This window comes from Sarcophilus harrisii, chromosome 4, assembly GCF_902635505.1.
Source record: "Sarcophilus harrisii chromosome 4, mSarHar1.11, whole genome shotgun sequence".
Taxonomy (NCBI): domain Eukaryota; kingdom Metazoa; phylum Chordata; class Mammalia; order Dasyuromorphia; family Dasyuridae; genus Sarcophilus; species Sarcophilus harrisii.
The window spans coordinates 97,372,194-97,389,640 of NC_045429.1; the positions used below are offsets into that span (position 1 = coordinate 97,372,194).

Consider the following 17,447-nt stretch of genomic DNA (forward strand, 5'->3'; position numbering starts at 1 on the left):
TAGAGACATTTTGAAAAAAAAAATTCTTGGAATGCCTGGAACTTTGAAAGGACAGTATAACAATGTGTCATAGAAGTTTGTATTAAAGCAGAGTTGAAGTAAGTAGAACCAAGAATGTAAATAGAAAAAACAGTAATAACAAAAAACAAAGACAAATCACAAAACTGAATAGTATCTAATGTTTATTATTATAATGTTATTATAATTAATAAATAGTAATAACTCTAGCTGAGTTCTCTTTTGAAAAGGTAGGGCATTAAGGATGTGGAATATTGCACAGATACTAAAGACTTGGTTGACATGATGATTGGTATTCCTGAATTCATTTTTAACTTTTATTTTTTAATCTTTGTTATAAGAGCTGACTTCCTAGATGATGAGGAAAGGCTGTGAAGATTAGAAACAAGATATTAGTTTATAACAAAGCTTTTTTTTTTTAAGTATCTTTATATGAAATGAAACAGCTTAGCTGAGACTGATACCCATAAATCAGAGGCTACTTTTGAAAAATCTTTCTGTTTCATTTTTAAACGTTGCCTTTTTCTGTCAATATCTGAATGAGTGAGGTCTTTCATTTATACCCAAATCAGAGTCTTCACAGGAATAGGGGAAAAACCCAAAATTTAATTCAAAATGAAAGAGATATTCCCTCTGAAATCATACCTCTTTTGGCCATAGTATGATCCCATTACATCCATAATCTGACTTTTCCACCTGTAAGCCTAAGGATGCTCTTTGGACTTCTCTGAGTTTTTATAGTAATACCCATATATCTCTCCACCTATGTTCCTACTACCCCCCAGCTTAGACTATAGGAGAAGATGCCAACCTATGTGGTTCTTATTCCTTTTTCCTCTTGCTGTACTCCTCAAAAATAGCATGCATTCTTATTTTAGGTGGTTTTAAATGACTTTAAACAATTTAAGGAAATATAAGTCTCAGTGATGGTGAGTGGTTTTAGTTTTTCAGTAGCAAATACAGAGGGAAATGACCAAGTTGCAGAAGTTCTATTAGTTAATAAAGGCTTACCCTCCTCCTTGTTGTGGTGCCTCTAAACATTCCTATAACCTACCCTCAACTCCATTTTGTTAACAGATTTCAAAAGGTAAGAGTCAGGATACCTGCATTCTTCAGAAAAACATGATGAAGGTTCCTTGCAGGTTCCTAGATAGGGTAGGGCAAGGGAATAAGCATTTATTAAGCACCTACTATGTGCTGGGTATTTTTTATTTTTTATCTTTTTAGATTTAGCAATTTTTTAAATTAAAGCTTTTTATTTTCAAAACATATGCATGGCAAGAATGTTTGTGGCAGCCCTCTTTGTAGTGGCCAGAAACTGGAAACTAAGTGGATACCCATCAATTGGAGAATGGCTGAATAAATTGTGGTATATGAATGTTATGGAATATTATTGTTCTGTAAGAAATGACCAGCAGGAAGATTTTAGAAAGGCCTGGAGAGACTTAGATGAACTGATGCTGAGTAAAATGAGCAGGACCAGGAGATCATTATATACTTCAACAACAATACTATATGATGATCAGTTCTGATGGACATGGCCCTCTTCAACAATGAGATGAACCAAATCAATTCCAATAGAGCAGTAAGGAATTGAACCAGTTAGATTCATTCCAGCTTCCACCTTTGTGCTGGCTGGAGGCTTTGGATTCCAAGGGAGCTAGAGGCTGTAGCTGGAAGAGACAAAAGACTAATCATCACCTTGTCAGCTCTAAGTGTGTGGAATAGAGAGAGAAGGTGAAGAACTTACAGGAATATGTGAATTCCTTTTCTGTATTTTATTTTCATTATTTCTGTGTTTCCCCTATGATCTGTATAATATGTGCAAGCCCATATTTACTTGAGTCTTGGCCAGTTATAAATATATTTACCTAACCTAAGCTGATGACATTTATCAGTAATTGACATTTATTGATAATTAGTCTATTAACTTGATCACTATCTGCCTGATTAAGCCTGAAGGCCTGATTTTTCTGTTTCCTAGAAATCAGGCAATTTCGGGGAAAGAGAAACCTTCCATTCCAATCTGTCCAGATAGCAACAACCATATAGATGACTGCCCCTCCCCTTCTCAATGCTCTCTTACTTGTGATGTAATCTCTTGTATAAAAGCTAGCTATCTTTACTACTTCTTTAGCCCTCCTACCTCGAGCTTTCTCTTTCCCTTATCTTGTGATGGGAGAGCTCATCATCAACCTTTCTGCTTTCTACTGAGTGATCTCTGCGTCATCATTTTGGGCAAGGGTCTTCTACATCCCACACATAAGTATGAAGGCCAAATCTGAAATGTATTTGGTTACAACAAGAAATCACTTAAGAAGTTAGAAGCAAAGGAATAACATGATTAAATTGTGTGTGAGGATGGTTTTGGGGGAGGGAACAGAATAATGTAACAATAAACTCCCCAGAGCTATCTCCACTAACTTGCTGGACATGTCACTCCAATTCAGAGTTTATGGAGGTCGATAGGAAGGGAGGAAGAGTAAGAAAAAGTCACTCTACCTCACCATGTACCGGTCTAGAAAACCCCCTTGCATTGACAACCAAAAGGACTTTTAAAGGCTTGTTTGCCATTTCTGAATACAAGAGAGCTCCAAGGAGCATGGTCCGGGGAAGTCCGTAGGAGAACCCAGTTGTAGGGAGAGGAATGATCTTTGCCTTTCAAGCTTCTGGTAGATGGTGAGGTAGAGTGACTTTTTCTTACTTTCCACCATCCCACTCTCCCCCGGAAGAGGAGTCAACCTTTGAGTTCACACCTCTAAAAGAGCATATAAAAGGGCAAACCCCCTGGGAGGGAGATTGAGAAGCCAGGATTCAGAGGCAGCTGGAGGCTGAGGCTGGCAGAGGCAAAGGACCAGCAACAAGAGCTCTCAGAACCCAGGAGAGAGATCGGCCTCTAAGAAAGCTAACCGGGCCCGAGGAAGGAGACAATAAAAGATCTGAACCTTTAACAGCTGGCCGCGTTTTAACTCTGAACGCCAAGGCAGGCTGCCTCCAGAAGTTCCCCACGAAACCTGCTCCCGGAGAACGCGATCTTCCAGAGAAGAGAACACTGCAATCTGCAGGGACTCCACCCCTCCACAAAGGTATGCAGCCAGGGCGTGTTCTGATATTTGCTCTCTCGGGTTTTTTTTGTAATTTTGCAATATTGATTTCTGATTGTTTTTCCGGATACTTTTTCTGTTTAAGTTGTTGAAGTCATTCCGTATTCAGGAGGTCCCAATTAATGCTAACAAGAAATGCCCTTAAGCGGTGGTATTATTCGAACTTAGTATACTTCCATTGCACTGAAGCCAGTTACCATATTTTACATAATTATAACTTCAAATAGTGTGAATTCGAATACTTGTACTGTTTTTCTTGGCTCAAAAGTAGGAGACATTTGAAGATGATAGCAAAGGGAAAAAAAAAGGGTGGGGCAAGTACACAAATTAGTTTTAAGTTTCACCTCTACTGCCGGTCGTCCCCACCCTCAAGTCCCTCCCTATCTATCCTCCCCATCAAAACATTTGGGAGGCCATCTTGAACCTTGCCTCTCCAAGGAAACTACAACTCCCAGAATTCCGTGCGGCACGAGCGTAGTGCTGGCACGGGACGTGGGCAGGAGCCATCTTGGTTGCTGGCCGAGCCTCGGAGCTGGGCCAGTCGGCCAGGCGCCATCTTTGAGGCTGGCAGCCCGGAGGGTCTGTAGCTGCTGCCCGAGGAACGAAAAGCAGTGGCGGTCGCAGCAACGACAGACCCTGGCAGCGGATGAGGGAAAGAGTCGAGGCCGCAGCGGAAGCGGTGAAGAAAGAGCAACTCCGACCCAGTCAAGTTACACTTTCAGGTAACTAGACGTCTTTCCGACCCCGAAGCGGGTCGGGGCTCGGGGGTGTGGGGAAGCCCCGAGGAAGGCGGCCTAGGAAGCCCCGGGCTGGCCCCTGGTCGGCCTCGCCGTAAAGACTCGGCCCGGCCAGCCACCCCGGGCCCCCTCCCCCCGCCCGCTCCGCTCCGCTCCTGTCACAGGCCGGCGGGGGCCTCCTCCCCGCCCCCACCCGGCCGCCCCTCGCGTCACGGCCGAGCCGAGCCGAGCCCGGACTCCTCCCCCCGGCCGACCGCTCAGGCTCCGGTCTCGGGCCTGGGGCCGGCTGGCGATGCCTCTTCGGCCCACCTGGCTTTCGAGGCCGAGCTCTTCGGTCCGCGGAAAAACTCCCCGAAATCGGGGACCTGGTCCCGGCGGCTCGCGGCCCGAGAGGCCCCTGTGTTCGAATCCCGACGCGGGCCGGGCTTGGGGCTTCGTTGCACGTCCAGCTTCCCTCCTCTGTTTTAAAAAAAAGAAAGAGAGAGAGAGAGAGAGAGAGAGAGCAGCTGCAGCAGAAGAAAAAGAGGCCGGACTAGACGATGACGTGGGAGGGCCCCGTCGGCTCTGGTTCGGGGCGCCCCGCGAGCCCTCTTCTCCGTAGTGTGGACCGAGGGCTGCGGCCGCTGTGCCACGGCTCCCGTGAAGGAGTGCGGCGTCTGCCACCCCTGCTCCCACCGTCGCTTCCGCACTTGAGGACTTGCCAGCTGGGACGAAGCTCTTTTAGGGCCGGTCCGGCGGCGCTTATTAAGCGCCTACTACGTGCCGGGCGTTTTGCTGAGTGCTGGGGGATGCCGAGAAAGGCCCGGGAGCTCGGTCGGGTTGCAGTTCGACTCTCACCAAAGTGAAACAAAAGTTATCTAACTTTTCCTGATCTTGAGGTTGTCTGGAAATGCAACCTGTGAGTTACTAACTTGCAGATTGCAAAGTGTCTCCACTCCCCAAAGGAGGGTAAGCCGGAATTGGGTTAGTTTTTGATACTTTTAGCAAACTTAGAGCTGCATTGTAACTCTTAGATATGTGTAACATTTTGCTTACAGCTTTAGATGTCTTTCTTAGAAACAAAGATTTTTAGTTTAAAAATCGAAGGAAGAAGAAAAACAAGCATTTACTGTGATGGCCTAGTATGTGGTCAGATCTGTTTTGAGATTTGGGTTCTTGGAGTCTTATTGATAACTTGGACACTAAATAAAACTGCAGTTTCATTATTTTAAAAGTGGAATGGCTTAGAAATAGATGGATAATCTTTAAGAATTGGTATCTGAAAGCATCAAAAGGTTAATTGTATGTTGTTAGAGAAAGAACATTAGCCTGGTAGTCAGGAGTCCTGCATTCTAGCTGATTGCTGCTAACTCTAATTGACCTTCAGTTTCTGGGTCTCAGTTTCTTCATCTCTAAAATAAAGGAATTGGATTGTGTGGTAGCTAGCATCCTTACCATCTCTCTAATTTTAAGTGTTTTAAGACAGTTTGGAGATGTTTTCAAAAATTGACAAGGGATAGGACTATATTCCAAAGGGAACTTGAAGTGAAAGAAAAGATGGTTCACATGGGGAGGAACAGTTGTATTACCACAATAATAAACTTATAAGATTCTTGCAAAAGTTTTGGAAAGAAATAAGACTTTTGATGTATTGATATCTTCAGCAGGCAACAGACAAGGCATTTTTAGTGATGTTTGGATTTTGGAATATGTTTCAAGTACCCTTAATAATACTAGTGAAAGCAGGAATTCATAACTTTTTTGTGTCTAATTGGGTTCACTGTCTAATGAACTATAAGGATCTCTTCTCAGAATGTTTTTAAAAGTACAAAGTAAAATGTTTGCATAACATTACAAAGGAAAGCATTTATGTTGAATGACAGTTATCAAAATATTTAAACATAAAAATCCACAGATTGAAAGCTAACCACTCTTCTGCCTCTCCCTGTGGGGGGAAAATGGTTGCAAAAGAGATGAATCTTGAGACAGAGTTGTTTCTCAACAACACAAACAAAAAAAAAAAAGTCAAATCTCATTGAGATCTGATTGGTTCATCAAAAATCATTGAAGATTTGAGATCTGGAGGATCTCAGATGCCACAGCTATTACTGATATATTGTGTGCCTGTGCTTCCAAGCAGGATGAAGAATATCTTTTAGTTGCATGCTGTATAGCCAAACAAATCCCTTTGCTTGATACAAAACCTCTATTGTGATGTAATTTTTCTACATTAACCCATGATAAATCTGTTGAAGAATTTATAGCAGCTTTAAAAGAATTATCAGTAAGTGTAAAAGGAGTTATCTATTTGGATACCTCCACACTTCAGCAATATCGCCAGACAAGGCTTTCATCTTCTGAGATATTCTAATAAAGTTGAACTGGCCAATGGGGGGGAAGATTATGCCTTCCATGTACTCAGCTCCTACTGCACTTGAAAATAAATATAAGTTTTGACAGAATTGGGAGGTTTGAATGTGCCTCTACTTTTTACTTTAATATTGATGTAATGGAAACTGTTAGTCATAAGGCTTGCCATAAAAAGAAAATTAAGGATTAAAAGATAAGAGTTATATCTCTCCAGTTAAATTTTGATTAAGGAATTTATAAAAGATCATTGTTCAAATGTAACTTCTAGCAAGTCTTTAACAGTCATGGAATCTGATGTCCAAGAGACTTTATTCATTAAAAATAGAGCCATATCTTAATGCCTGGAACAAAAACCCAAGACATCTGCAATTTGGATTTTCTGCTTGGACACTAATATACTTTGACAAGTTTAGTAAAGAATATGAGCTCAGTTGACCAGGCGTCTTAGAAAATTATGCTTTAGGGTACCTCCAATCTAAGCATCCCACCTACTGCAGAGATAATGGTGCTGCTTGAAAATGTATTAGAAGCTGAGGATTTTTCCATCAGACCAGGTGCTGTTAATTTTTTTCTGGCTCAGAAAAACGACCAATTGAGCTATCCTATCAAGTGGGAAATATTTATAGGCAAATAAAATTTAATATTTCAGAACTTAACCGTTGATACTTCAGCTCTATTCCCCAAGTTAGGGATTCAGAATATTGAGGTTCAGTAACATGAGAAATACAAAGAAACAAAAATAAGCAGAACAGTGAGCAATATATGAAAAAACTACAACACTAACTCAAAATCAGCAGAACAGAAAGTAACATAAAACAACTACAACACTGTAATTGAAAAGATTATTTAAAGGAATTTAAATTTTGAATAATAGAAAAAGAAATGAAGGTCCAGAAGGATAAGTAATGAAATATCTCTCTCATAAAAAGTGGAAAAGTGCTAGGACAGAATATTATATACCTCATCAGATGTTCTCAAGTCAGGTCCGTGAACCTTAATTAAGCACTTACCTATCACATGAAAACACTGCTAAATTCTGAGGGTAGAAAGAAAGGCAAAAAACAAATTCTGCTGTCAAGGAGCTCAAAGTCTCAAAACTCCAAAGAAGAAACAACATGCAAACAACTACATACAAACAAGATAGATACAAGGCAAATTGGAGATAGACAGTACTAAGATTAAGGGGGAGTGGGAAATGCCTTCTTGTCGAAGATAGAACTTAATAACTAAGATTGAAGGGAAGGAATTCCAATAATGGAAGAAAGTCTGAGAATGCCCAAAGTGGGGAGATTTTGTGTTTTTGTTTTGAGGAAAGGACAAGAAGGCCAGTGTCACTAAATCCTAGCAGGGGTCCTCAAACTTTTTAAAAAGGGGGCCAGTTCACTGTCTCTTAGACTGTTGGAGGGTTGGACTATAGTAAAAACAAAAACTTTGTTTTGTGGGCCTTTAAATAAAGAAACTTCATAGCCCTGGGTAAGGGGGATAATCGTAGTTTGAGGACCCCTGCCTAGAATATATAGAGAAAAAGTATGATATAAGAAGACTGAAAAGGTAGGAAAGGAGGAGATTATGAAGGGCTTTAAAAGTCAAGCAAAAGGTTTATATTTGACCCTTGACATGATAGAGAGCCATTGGAGTTTATTAAATGAGGGGGCAAGAGGAGGCAGTATCATAAGTCAGACTTGTTCTTCAGGGAATCAAAGCTTAAGTGAGTGAAAGATGGACTGGAGTGAAAAAAGACTTGAGGCAGGAAGTCCAAATAACAGACTGTTGTGGTAGTTCAGACAAATTGGGTCTCTTTGTTTACTTGTTTTTCCATGTAACAAAAGAAAGTATCATGGAGATAGTGATAACATTACTGACGTAAAAGGTCAAAAGGCATTGATAAAATATGGTTTTTAAAATGAAAAGCTTAGGGGCAGCTAGGTGGGGGAGTGGATAGAGCTCCAGCCCTGAAGTCAGAAGGGCAGGAGTTCAAATCTGGCCTCAAACACTTAACACTTCTTAGCTGTGTGACCCTGGGCAAGTCACTTAACCCCAATTGCCTCAGCGGAAAAAAAAAAAAAAAGAGAAGAAAAGCTTGAAAATGACATCCTACTGAATGCCTTTTATGATTCAAGGTTTGCATCTTGTCACTTTGTTAGTTTCTTATCTTAAAGAAAATTTGGATGTCTTCCTCAGGATTTACAAACATAGGAAATCCTTCTGGGAGAAGTTTGTATTGTATGGACACTTCAACAGAGAACTGTCATGTGGTCACTTTAGAAGCTTTGGGCCTTATCACCTATAATGGGAAGTGATATCTTATAGCTTGTTCAGAAACAGGGCCCACTCCTATCTTAGGCTCCATTGGTAGGTAGCTCAGCAACCGATAGTATTTCAAGTGACAAGCAAAAACCTTATATCACCTCTGCTGCTGTAGCAGCAGTAGTTGAAGAATATTGGAATGAAAATTGTTCAAAATTATAATAAGCAGTGATTTCCTGATATATTTGCCAGTTTTATAAGTTACTATTCACTATTTAAATTCCCCCATCAGTAATCTACCATTTGAATGCCTCTCTATAAACACCTGTCTTGTCTCAAAGTAGACCAAAATTTTGAAAATGTTAAACAATTGAGATTTCCTGAAAATAAAGTTAACTTTTAACTATGATTGATGGTAGAATTTAGAGTACTGAAGAGTTGGTGTGCATAGGATGGATAGTTACAAGGCAATATCATGTAGTGTTATGTTAAGTCATTACTAATAAAATACAGCACAATTAATTGTGTCTGGTTGTATATATGTATGAAAATTTCATTTTGTTTTTTTTAAAATGAGGTGGGAACATTTGAAAAAAAACACAAAAAGAGTTGAAATATGCCTTATCAATAGATTTCTAGAGAATACTAAATAGAAATGGAAGATCTGAACAGTTTTTGAAAAAATTCCAATACATTAGTTGACATAGAATTCTTCTCACCTTTTTTCTGTTTTGTGTAAGAACACCCCCCACACCTTTTTTCCCCTTCTATTTTGCATAAAAACAAAGTATTACATTGAAAGACTTTGTACTGCTATTGTAGTTGGGACATATAGAGCCAGATAAATGACTGGTTTTTAAATACTTTTTAAAAATATAAGATAATGATAAAATTATATAATCAAAAGAAATGATCTTGGTCTTTATTGTCTTTTTGTCTATTGTGTTTGTTTTCCTTTTTGTCTGGATATATGAGGTCATGAAGGAATGTAAAAACATGCTGAAGCCATGTTAAAAATCGTATTGACTATCCCACAACAATTGGGCAAAATCTAAATTTCCTTATTTGGAAATTTTGAAAATTTTGAAAATTTAATCACTTCCATGATACTGATCAATGTTTAAAACTTATATTTGTTGAATTAAATAACTCGATTTTATTTAATTAAAAGGCATATGTATAAGTATCTAAATTATTTGGTATAAAGAGCAGTTTAGAATAGTTGATTGGCTTTTTACTTTGAATTGATCCCTTGGGGATTTGTATAGCAAGGAAAAACCCAAGTTAATTGGCCAGTAAAATTTAAATGTTTATTATTGATGCATTTGGATAAAGAGGGTTGGTAGCACTGAAAGTGGCAAAATATATTCTTACAATTTGGAAAATCATGATTAAAAGATTTGTTTAGGAGATACCAGTGAAAGACACATAGAAACAATTTTGTCTAAAATAATTTTCACTTTCATTTTCCAAAGAGAATAAAAGCTTTGTAAGACTGATTAGTCTGCTTAAAAAAATCAAAACCTTGAAGTTGACTGAAGTTAAATCATGAAACTGGTTCCCTGATTATCAGAAAATTGTTTTGGACATCCTAATCTTGCTGCAATTAAGCAGTCTACTCTTTGGAGTGTTATTCTACAAAATTAGTTTATTTTTATATTAAGATGTAATTTAGTCCTAGTAAATAGGATCAGATATATAATGAATAAAAAGGGAAAAGCTTGGGATTTTCTCTTAGTAAAAATTTTTATAGACTATTTTTATGCAAATTTCTGACTAAGTTGTTGAAGATCTGATTTTTCCTTCTTTTTCATTTTAGGTTTGGGGATATTCCCTGCTCTAAAAAGTCCTGGAAAATTGACTAGTGTTTAAGTGTGAGTAAAAGGTGTCCACATTTTATTTTCAAATTCTAAGTAATATTTAATTTTTGTTTTGTCTTGAATAGAATTTGACAAAAGTTAACCTAGAGATTATGCAACTTTTATAAGAATCAAATTTCCTTTTAAGTTCTGGGGACTGGTTTAAAAATCTAGAGTAAACCTTAAGCATAACAATATTTTTATTTAAACTTTTTGTTATAACATGTCAACATCATTGCAAAATTAAGAGTTTGAACACCTCTCTAACTTGAATAGATAAGCAATTATAAATTTCTTACTGATGGTAGCTTAAAATTTTTGAAATTGAGCTGCTCAAGCAAATTTTTGCATGGCTAATCCTTGATACCTTGTTAGCAGAATTGGTATTGATTTGAAGGAAATGTTGTCTCTCATCAAATGTTAAGCTCCCCATGTTTTATATAACTGTGGCTTCTCTGGCTTCTGTAGTTTGCTGTACCATTTAGTTGTCATTATTCTGATCATTTCCATCTATTTTGGTTAAAGCTCATGTGGAAACATTAATGTTATACATGCATCCATACTATACACATTCATATGTGTAAGGATATTATTTCATCAGCATTTGTGGGCTGGTGCAAGATTTCAGCCTTTTAAAAAAGATTCCTCAATTCTGAGTTTTTAACCATTATTTTTAAAAATGCATTCAAAACTAAAGACTTTTATGATATACTTTAAAGATGAAAAATCACTCAAATGCTTTGGTTATGCACATTTGTGTATATGTGTTTGTGTGTATAAACCAATTTGTATATATGTATATGCTTATATACATAGATACACACATACCTATACTTTTACATACACGTGTATTTTCAGTATACAGATAATAAAGATGGGGGAAGGTTTCTGTTTTTTCTTAATAGGTGAAGAAATCTTGAAGACCAGAATTGGATATTATTCAATTTTTTGTTTTTGTTTTTTTAAAAAAAAAAATAAATTGTCCGGCTGTGGAAGATGGATCTTTTTTGTAGCCCTTTGAATTTCAAGTTCATCTTTAAATGAACTATTTTTTTTTTTGGAAGAGATAACTAACCCTGGCTGTCTCCAGTCTGACAGAGGTTATTCGAATGGACTTATTCTTCCAATAGTTGGGAGAAGTTTAAAAAGCACAGTCTGTGTTTGAATTGTGGCTGAGAGGTGTTTCCTTGGCAATGTGAGGAGGAAAATTCTTTCTGCCCCTTTATTATTAATTCATGGATTGAGTGTTGGTTCGACCTACAGGAGTAATAAATTGGAATTCATTGAAGACAGACGATACTGTTGAGGTCACCCAGCTAATGTAAGTATGGAGATTGATCATTTTGCCTTTTTTTTTTTTTTAAGGTGTTGATATTTCTATAATTCATACTATAATTATTTAGAATATTCAGGTTATCTTTTTAATTTTCAGAAGCACAAGTAGAATACTTTATGCTTTTTAGAAAGATGAGCATCCTTTACAACAAATAGTCTGTAAGAAATGGAATTATATTTGATTTTTAAAAGTTATTTTAGTCCTGAAATTAGATTGTTCAAAAAACAGCTCCCTGGCTAATTTGAACTTCAGTTATATTTTTGTGAAATCTGTTTTTCTTTTAAAATGGTGTTTTTCACTGGCACAGAATTGTCTTGATTATTCTGCTTATACTTTAGGAGAATGGTAGTTTTCTGGTATAGCAGCTACATTATTAAATATTGAAAGCACTATTGTCTGTAACTTAGCAACATCACTGAACTATAATTTTATTTTTAACTAATGGCTTAAATAGAGGCTGAAGAAGTGATTTTTCAGTATTCATAATTGCACTACTTCAAATAAAGCTTTCCTGTGCAAATATGAAATGCACACCTCTCACAAAAAGTAGAACTATTTGCTGATGGCATCTTTCAGAAGTCTCTATCCTTCACAATCAATTCAGCAAGCCCCTTTATTCAGTTTCTACTATGTGCTGTTAGTGGAAGAGTTACTAATACAAAAATACAAATAGCACCCGACTTCCAGGAACATACATTCTTCTCTAATAGGGAAGAGGGATATAATATTTACACAGAAAAGTAAATACAGTGTAATTCAATTTTAACCCCGGGAAAAACTGGTGAATTATAGGAGTTTTTTTTGTTGTTGTTGTTTTTTTAATCTATAACTTGCTTCTTGGTGGGCTTAAGTGTTGTGTGCTACAAAAGTAAACAAGTCTGAATTCAGCATGATGTAGTAGAAGAGGTATATCTTAAGAGCTTGTGAGTCTTATAGAAAACATTTCCATAGCTACTGGAAAGAAGCCCTTGTTTTATTTACTGTGGTTTTTATATTATATATAAAATTTAAGTAACTGAATTTCTGGACCTCGTTTTGTAATGTAAAATAAATAACCTTCCTATTTCTTAGCATCAGCACATATCTTAGCTTTTAATTAGAAGAGTCTAAAAGTATGTGTGTGTGTGGGAAGGGACGAATTCTAGTCCTTTTCGAAATATTTTTTAAATGACACAAAATACTCTAATGTATAATTTTACCACAATCCTTGTACATGTCCCATATCATGCTTCCCAAATGTATATGCACACAGTTGCACTGTCTCTTGTATGTTTTAAATAGAAAAGTTATTTGTTTCAAGAGAAATGTGCAAAGCACAAGAGATTCTTAAAACTTAGCTTCTTTATCTATAATCTGGGAGTAATAAAACTTGAAGTAGCTACCTCCCAGGATTATTTGAAGTAATCAATCACAAATATTGATTAAAGTCATACTCTCATTCCAGTGCTGTGCCAGTTGTTGGGGAATGCAAGTACAAAAAAAATAATAACTTGCGAGGAGCTTATATTTATGTATAAAGTGAATAAATCAAATATATACAAAGTAGCTTATGATTTTTAAAAAGTATGATATAACAGGAGATAAAGAAGAATGTATATAAAGTATTTTGCAAACCTTAAAGCAACATGTAAATAAATGTCTACTATTTTAATTTTCCCTCTGAAGAAGCAGTAAGTTTTAGCTGTCCAAAGCAGCCCTTGCTTTCGTCTGGTAATGCATATATCTGTCATCAGTTAGTACAGCAGGAAGAAAATTAATAAATAACTTGTTTCTTTCAGAAGACAGAGGGTTGCCTCTAGAAGGTCATCAATAAGAAGAATTTTGCCTTTTAATTCACAGCCAGGGCAAATTGAGTTTAAATTATATTTTATAATATGTTCTCTCTGCTAATGAGATTTATGTAAATATAGCCACTTTCATTATTATGTAAACATATGTCCAGATATAAGGAAGTTCAGAGGCATACGATGTTAACTTTATTCCTGTAAATAATTTGCACTTTTCTAAACCAGGTAGGCTTGCTTTTGAAATAAGAATCGTGTTTGTATAATATTAAAGATAGAATGATACATTGTTAAGCATGAATTTGCAGTTATGGGATCTGGATTTGAATCCCAACTCTTCCATTACTGACTTTGTGATCTTAGGCAAATCACAACCTCTCAGAGCCTCAAGTTCCTTCAACTGTGAAATGAAGGAATAGACTAGATTATCTCTAAGGCTTCTTCTAGATCCATGATCCTATGAATTCTTATGTTATACATTTCAAGTGAAAAAAATCTAGATTATTTCTACCCTGGCCAAGTCAAATATGTAGGAATCATCGAAATATTAGAAAAATGATTTAGGTTATTTGTTAGCAGCATCTATTGAGGATTAGCACTCTTTTGATCCCATTAGATCCCATAGGAAATACCGGAGAGAAAAAAGAAGATATCATTATTATATGCAAGGATTCTATAGTCTAAGTGAAATATCACAAATATAGAATTTACTTGTATATTGTATACAATGTCCACCCAGAAATTACATGAAAGTATGTTTACAAAACTCTCTCTCTCTCTCTCTCTCTCTCTCTCTCTCTCTCTCTCTCTATATATATATATATATATATATATATATATATATATGGAAGTGTAAATTAATGGATGAATACAGCTAGAATAAAAAAGCCGTGTGGTTTAGTTGAATGGTAGAGAGCACGCCTCAGCCAAGAACACCTGTGTGCAAATCCTAATAATCCATATTGATTTTGTGACTGGACAAATCATTTTAACTTCACAGTGGCATAGAAGACTCATAAAACTATAGATTTGCAGTGAAGGTGCTAATACATATCAGAAGAGGGAGTTCCCTATGCAAATGAATCATTAGTCTAATACAAATAGAGCAATGTAACAAGCATATGTTAAAACCCTGGTATGTCCAAATAGGCACCAGGGGTGATGCAAATAGGGTGCCATTTCTTTTCTTGAGATCATTGTTTAATAGAAAGATAAGATACCAACACAGCTTTTGTTACTATTATCTCCAAGATGATTAAAATCATTAAGAGTTAGAAGTTAATAAACAGGAGATGTGCTTCATATACTTTGATATTCCCATCTATCTAAGGTAACATTTTAAAGAAGATTTCAGTGGTTGAATTGCCTGTGGAAGATTGAGCCTGTTGAAGATTGAGCCCATTTGAGAAAATTGGAACCTGGTTCTCATCTAGAGTAGTGGCTTGTTTTCAAGCCCCATCATTTGATCTAAGGATCTGGCCAGCATGTCTAATCAAGGAGAAGACTGCTACTTTTTTTTCTATTCTACATGTACTAAGGTAAAACTTAAAAGTTCTTTCCTATAATTGATTTCTTACGTTGTTTGAGATTTTGTTAATATGCTGATCATCTTAATATTTCTATTTCACTGCTTATCAGTTTAATTTGGCCTTTTGTGCTTCCCTTTTAGGAAAAAATAATGCCCAATAAGGAAATTTATTCATTCTTTATAATCTTTTTCTTCCTTGGTTTTGTGGTTGTTTTTTTATATTTTTCTAAGGTGATCTTTTAAAAGTATATGATATAAAACAACATTAAATTTTTAAAAATAGTACTAATACACTGATTCTAATATAAAAATGTGTTCATGAACATTAACATTTGGAAAAGAATTTAAAATATAAAGAGTTACATGTTCATTGTCTTCTTTTCTTTTAAAGTTAATACATGGCAAATCATGTTCGATACATGACAAAATTGTCATTCTGAATAGTCTATGCCATGTTTTTTCCCCTTAGCATCTTTAAAAATGATGAAAACCATTGGCTGTAGATTGTTGGTTTTGATTTACATGATGTAAATGTTATTGGGTATAAGTAGTTGCTATATTTCTATGAATGTGTACATTAAAATTTGTATTTTAATTCTTTCTTTTTCCAAATTTTCTGCCTACAACTCTGAAGATACACACACACACACACACACAATGCTTTTCCAAATCCTTCATTTTGATATGTGTACCACTTGTCTCTTTCTTGTAATTTATACATTCGTGTCTTCATATGAAAGACTTTTTTTCCAAGTCTCATTAGTGACAAGCTGCTTATAATGCCAAAATAGGTATGTGTGTTCTCTGTTTTGAACAAAGTCCTGGCAGTTTTGTTGATCCTAAATACATATAGCCAGTCAATTGCACAAAATGGTGTTTGATTTCAAAATATAAATAACGTGTGCTACCTATATTACAGAATATATGACTGGACCTGCCTCCTGGCCTAGTACTTTTTATGTTTTTATATCAGAATTAGCTTTACTTGTAGAACTCAAGTTTATGTAGGACAGCTTGAAATTAAGCTACTGTTTATATATTTTTCAGGTTTTAACATTCACTTACTTGTATTTTCTTTGATTCTGAATCTATGCTTAATCTTCTGGCTGCAGATGAGATAAATGGTAATAACTGTAAAAAATACCTGTAAGAAATCTTTGTCCCCTTTCCTCAATTAAATACCAAATTTGAAATTCTGAAATTATAGGGGACATTAATAAAATTGAAAGTCAGAAAACTTTTGAACTAATAAAACTAAAAGTTGGTTTTATGGGGGGAAAAATGGATAAACCTTTAGTTAATTTGATTAAAAATACAAAAGAAGAAAATCAAATTGTTAGGATCAAAAATGAAAAGGATGAACTTTCTACCAATAAAGAGGAAAGTAGAGCAATAATTAGAAGCTATTTTGCCCAACTGTATGCCAGTAAATCTGATTAAGTGAAATGGATGAATACTTAAAAATATAAATTGCTCACATTGAGAGGAGGAAATAAAATTACTTAAATAGTCCCATTTTAGAAAAAGAAATTGATCAACTCCCTAAGAAAACAATCTCCAAGCCCAGATGGATTTACATGTGAATTCTATCAAGCATTTATAAAACAATCCCAATATTATACAAACTATTTGGAAAAATCGGGAAAGAAGGACTTCTACCAAATTTCTTTTATGACACAGATATGTTGCTGACACATAAATCAGGTAGAGTCAAAACAGAGAAAGAAAATTATAGCCCAATTTCCCTAATGAATATTTATACAATTATCTTAAATATTAGCAAAGAGATTATAGCAAGTTATCGCCAAGATAATATATCTTGATCAAGTACGATTTATATCAGGAATGTAGGGCTGGTTCAACATTAGGAAAACCATTAGCATAATTGACTATATCAGTAACCAAACTAACAGAAACTATATGATTCTCTAGGTAGATGCAGAAAAAGCATTTAACAAAACCCAACACTAATTCCTATTAAAGACACTAATACTGTATAAAGTATAGGAATAAATGGAGTTTTCCTTAAAATGATTAGTAGCATCTATTTAAATCCATCAGCAAACATCATATATAATGGGGATAAACTAGAACCTTTCCCAATAATATCAGAGATGAAATAAGATTGTCCACTATCACCATTACTATTCAATGTTATAGTAGAAATAATAGCTTTAGCAATAAGAGAAGAAAAAGAAATTAAAGGAATTAGAGTAGGTAATGAGGAAACTAAGTTATCACTCTTTATAGATGATATGATGGTATTTTTAGAGAATTCTAAAGAATCAACTAAAAAAATTACTAGAAACAGTTCACAACTTTAGCAAAGTTGCAAGATACAAAATAAATCCACACAAACCATCAGCATTTCTATATGTTACCAACAAAATTCAGCAGCAAGAGGTAATTCCATACTGTACATAATATAAAATGTTTGGGAGCCTACCTGCCAAGACAAAGTCAGGACCTATATGAACAGAACACT

The 17,447-nt window shown here is 35.8% G+C and overlaps 1 protein-coding gene and 1 long non-coding RNA gene across 7 annotated transcripts in view; one reads left to right on the forward strand and one right to left on the reverse strand.

Moving 5' to 3' along the window:
• Positions 1–377: 377 nt before the first annotated feature.
• Positions 378–3,603, reverse strand: LOC105750317. 2 transcript variants are annotated; one of them, XR_004229347.1, is made up of 3 exons: positions 2,964–3,603; positions 2,165–2,299; positions 378–1,164 (listed from the first exon to the last, which is right to left on the reverse strand). It is a non-coding gene; the product is annotated as an uncharacterized LOC105750317 (long non-coding RNA). The 2 variants fall into 2 exon arrangements; XR_004229346.1 differs by lacking the exon at positions 2,964–3,603 and having other exon boundaries at positions 2,165–2,811.
• An 88-nt stretch (positions 3,604–3,691) lies between these two features.
• The window catches only part of ZC3H11A (zinc finger CCCH-type containing 11A), a 35,957-nt gene continuing 22,201 nt past the window's right edge, over positions 3,692–17,447 (forward strand). The window contains exons 1-4 of one of the 5 annotated variants that reach the window (XM_031937182.1): positions 3,693–3,844; positions 10,275–10,340; positions 11,578–11,635; positions 14,765–14,972. In XM_031937182.1, coding sequence (XP_031793042.1) covers positions 14,919–14,972 — 54 coding nt within the window. In that variant the 5' untranslated portion in view covers positions 3,693–3,844; positions 10,275–10,340; positions 11,578–11,635; positions 14,765–14,918. Of the gene's footprint in view, positions 3,845–4,176; positions 4,808–10,274; positions 11,636–14,764; positions 14,973–17,447 lie in introns of those variants that run through there. The other 4 variants (XM_031937179.1, XM_031937180.1, XM_031937183.1 and 1 more) reach the window with 4 other exon arrangements.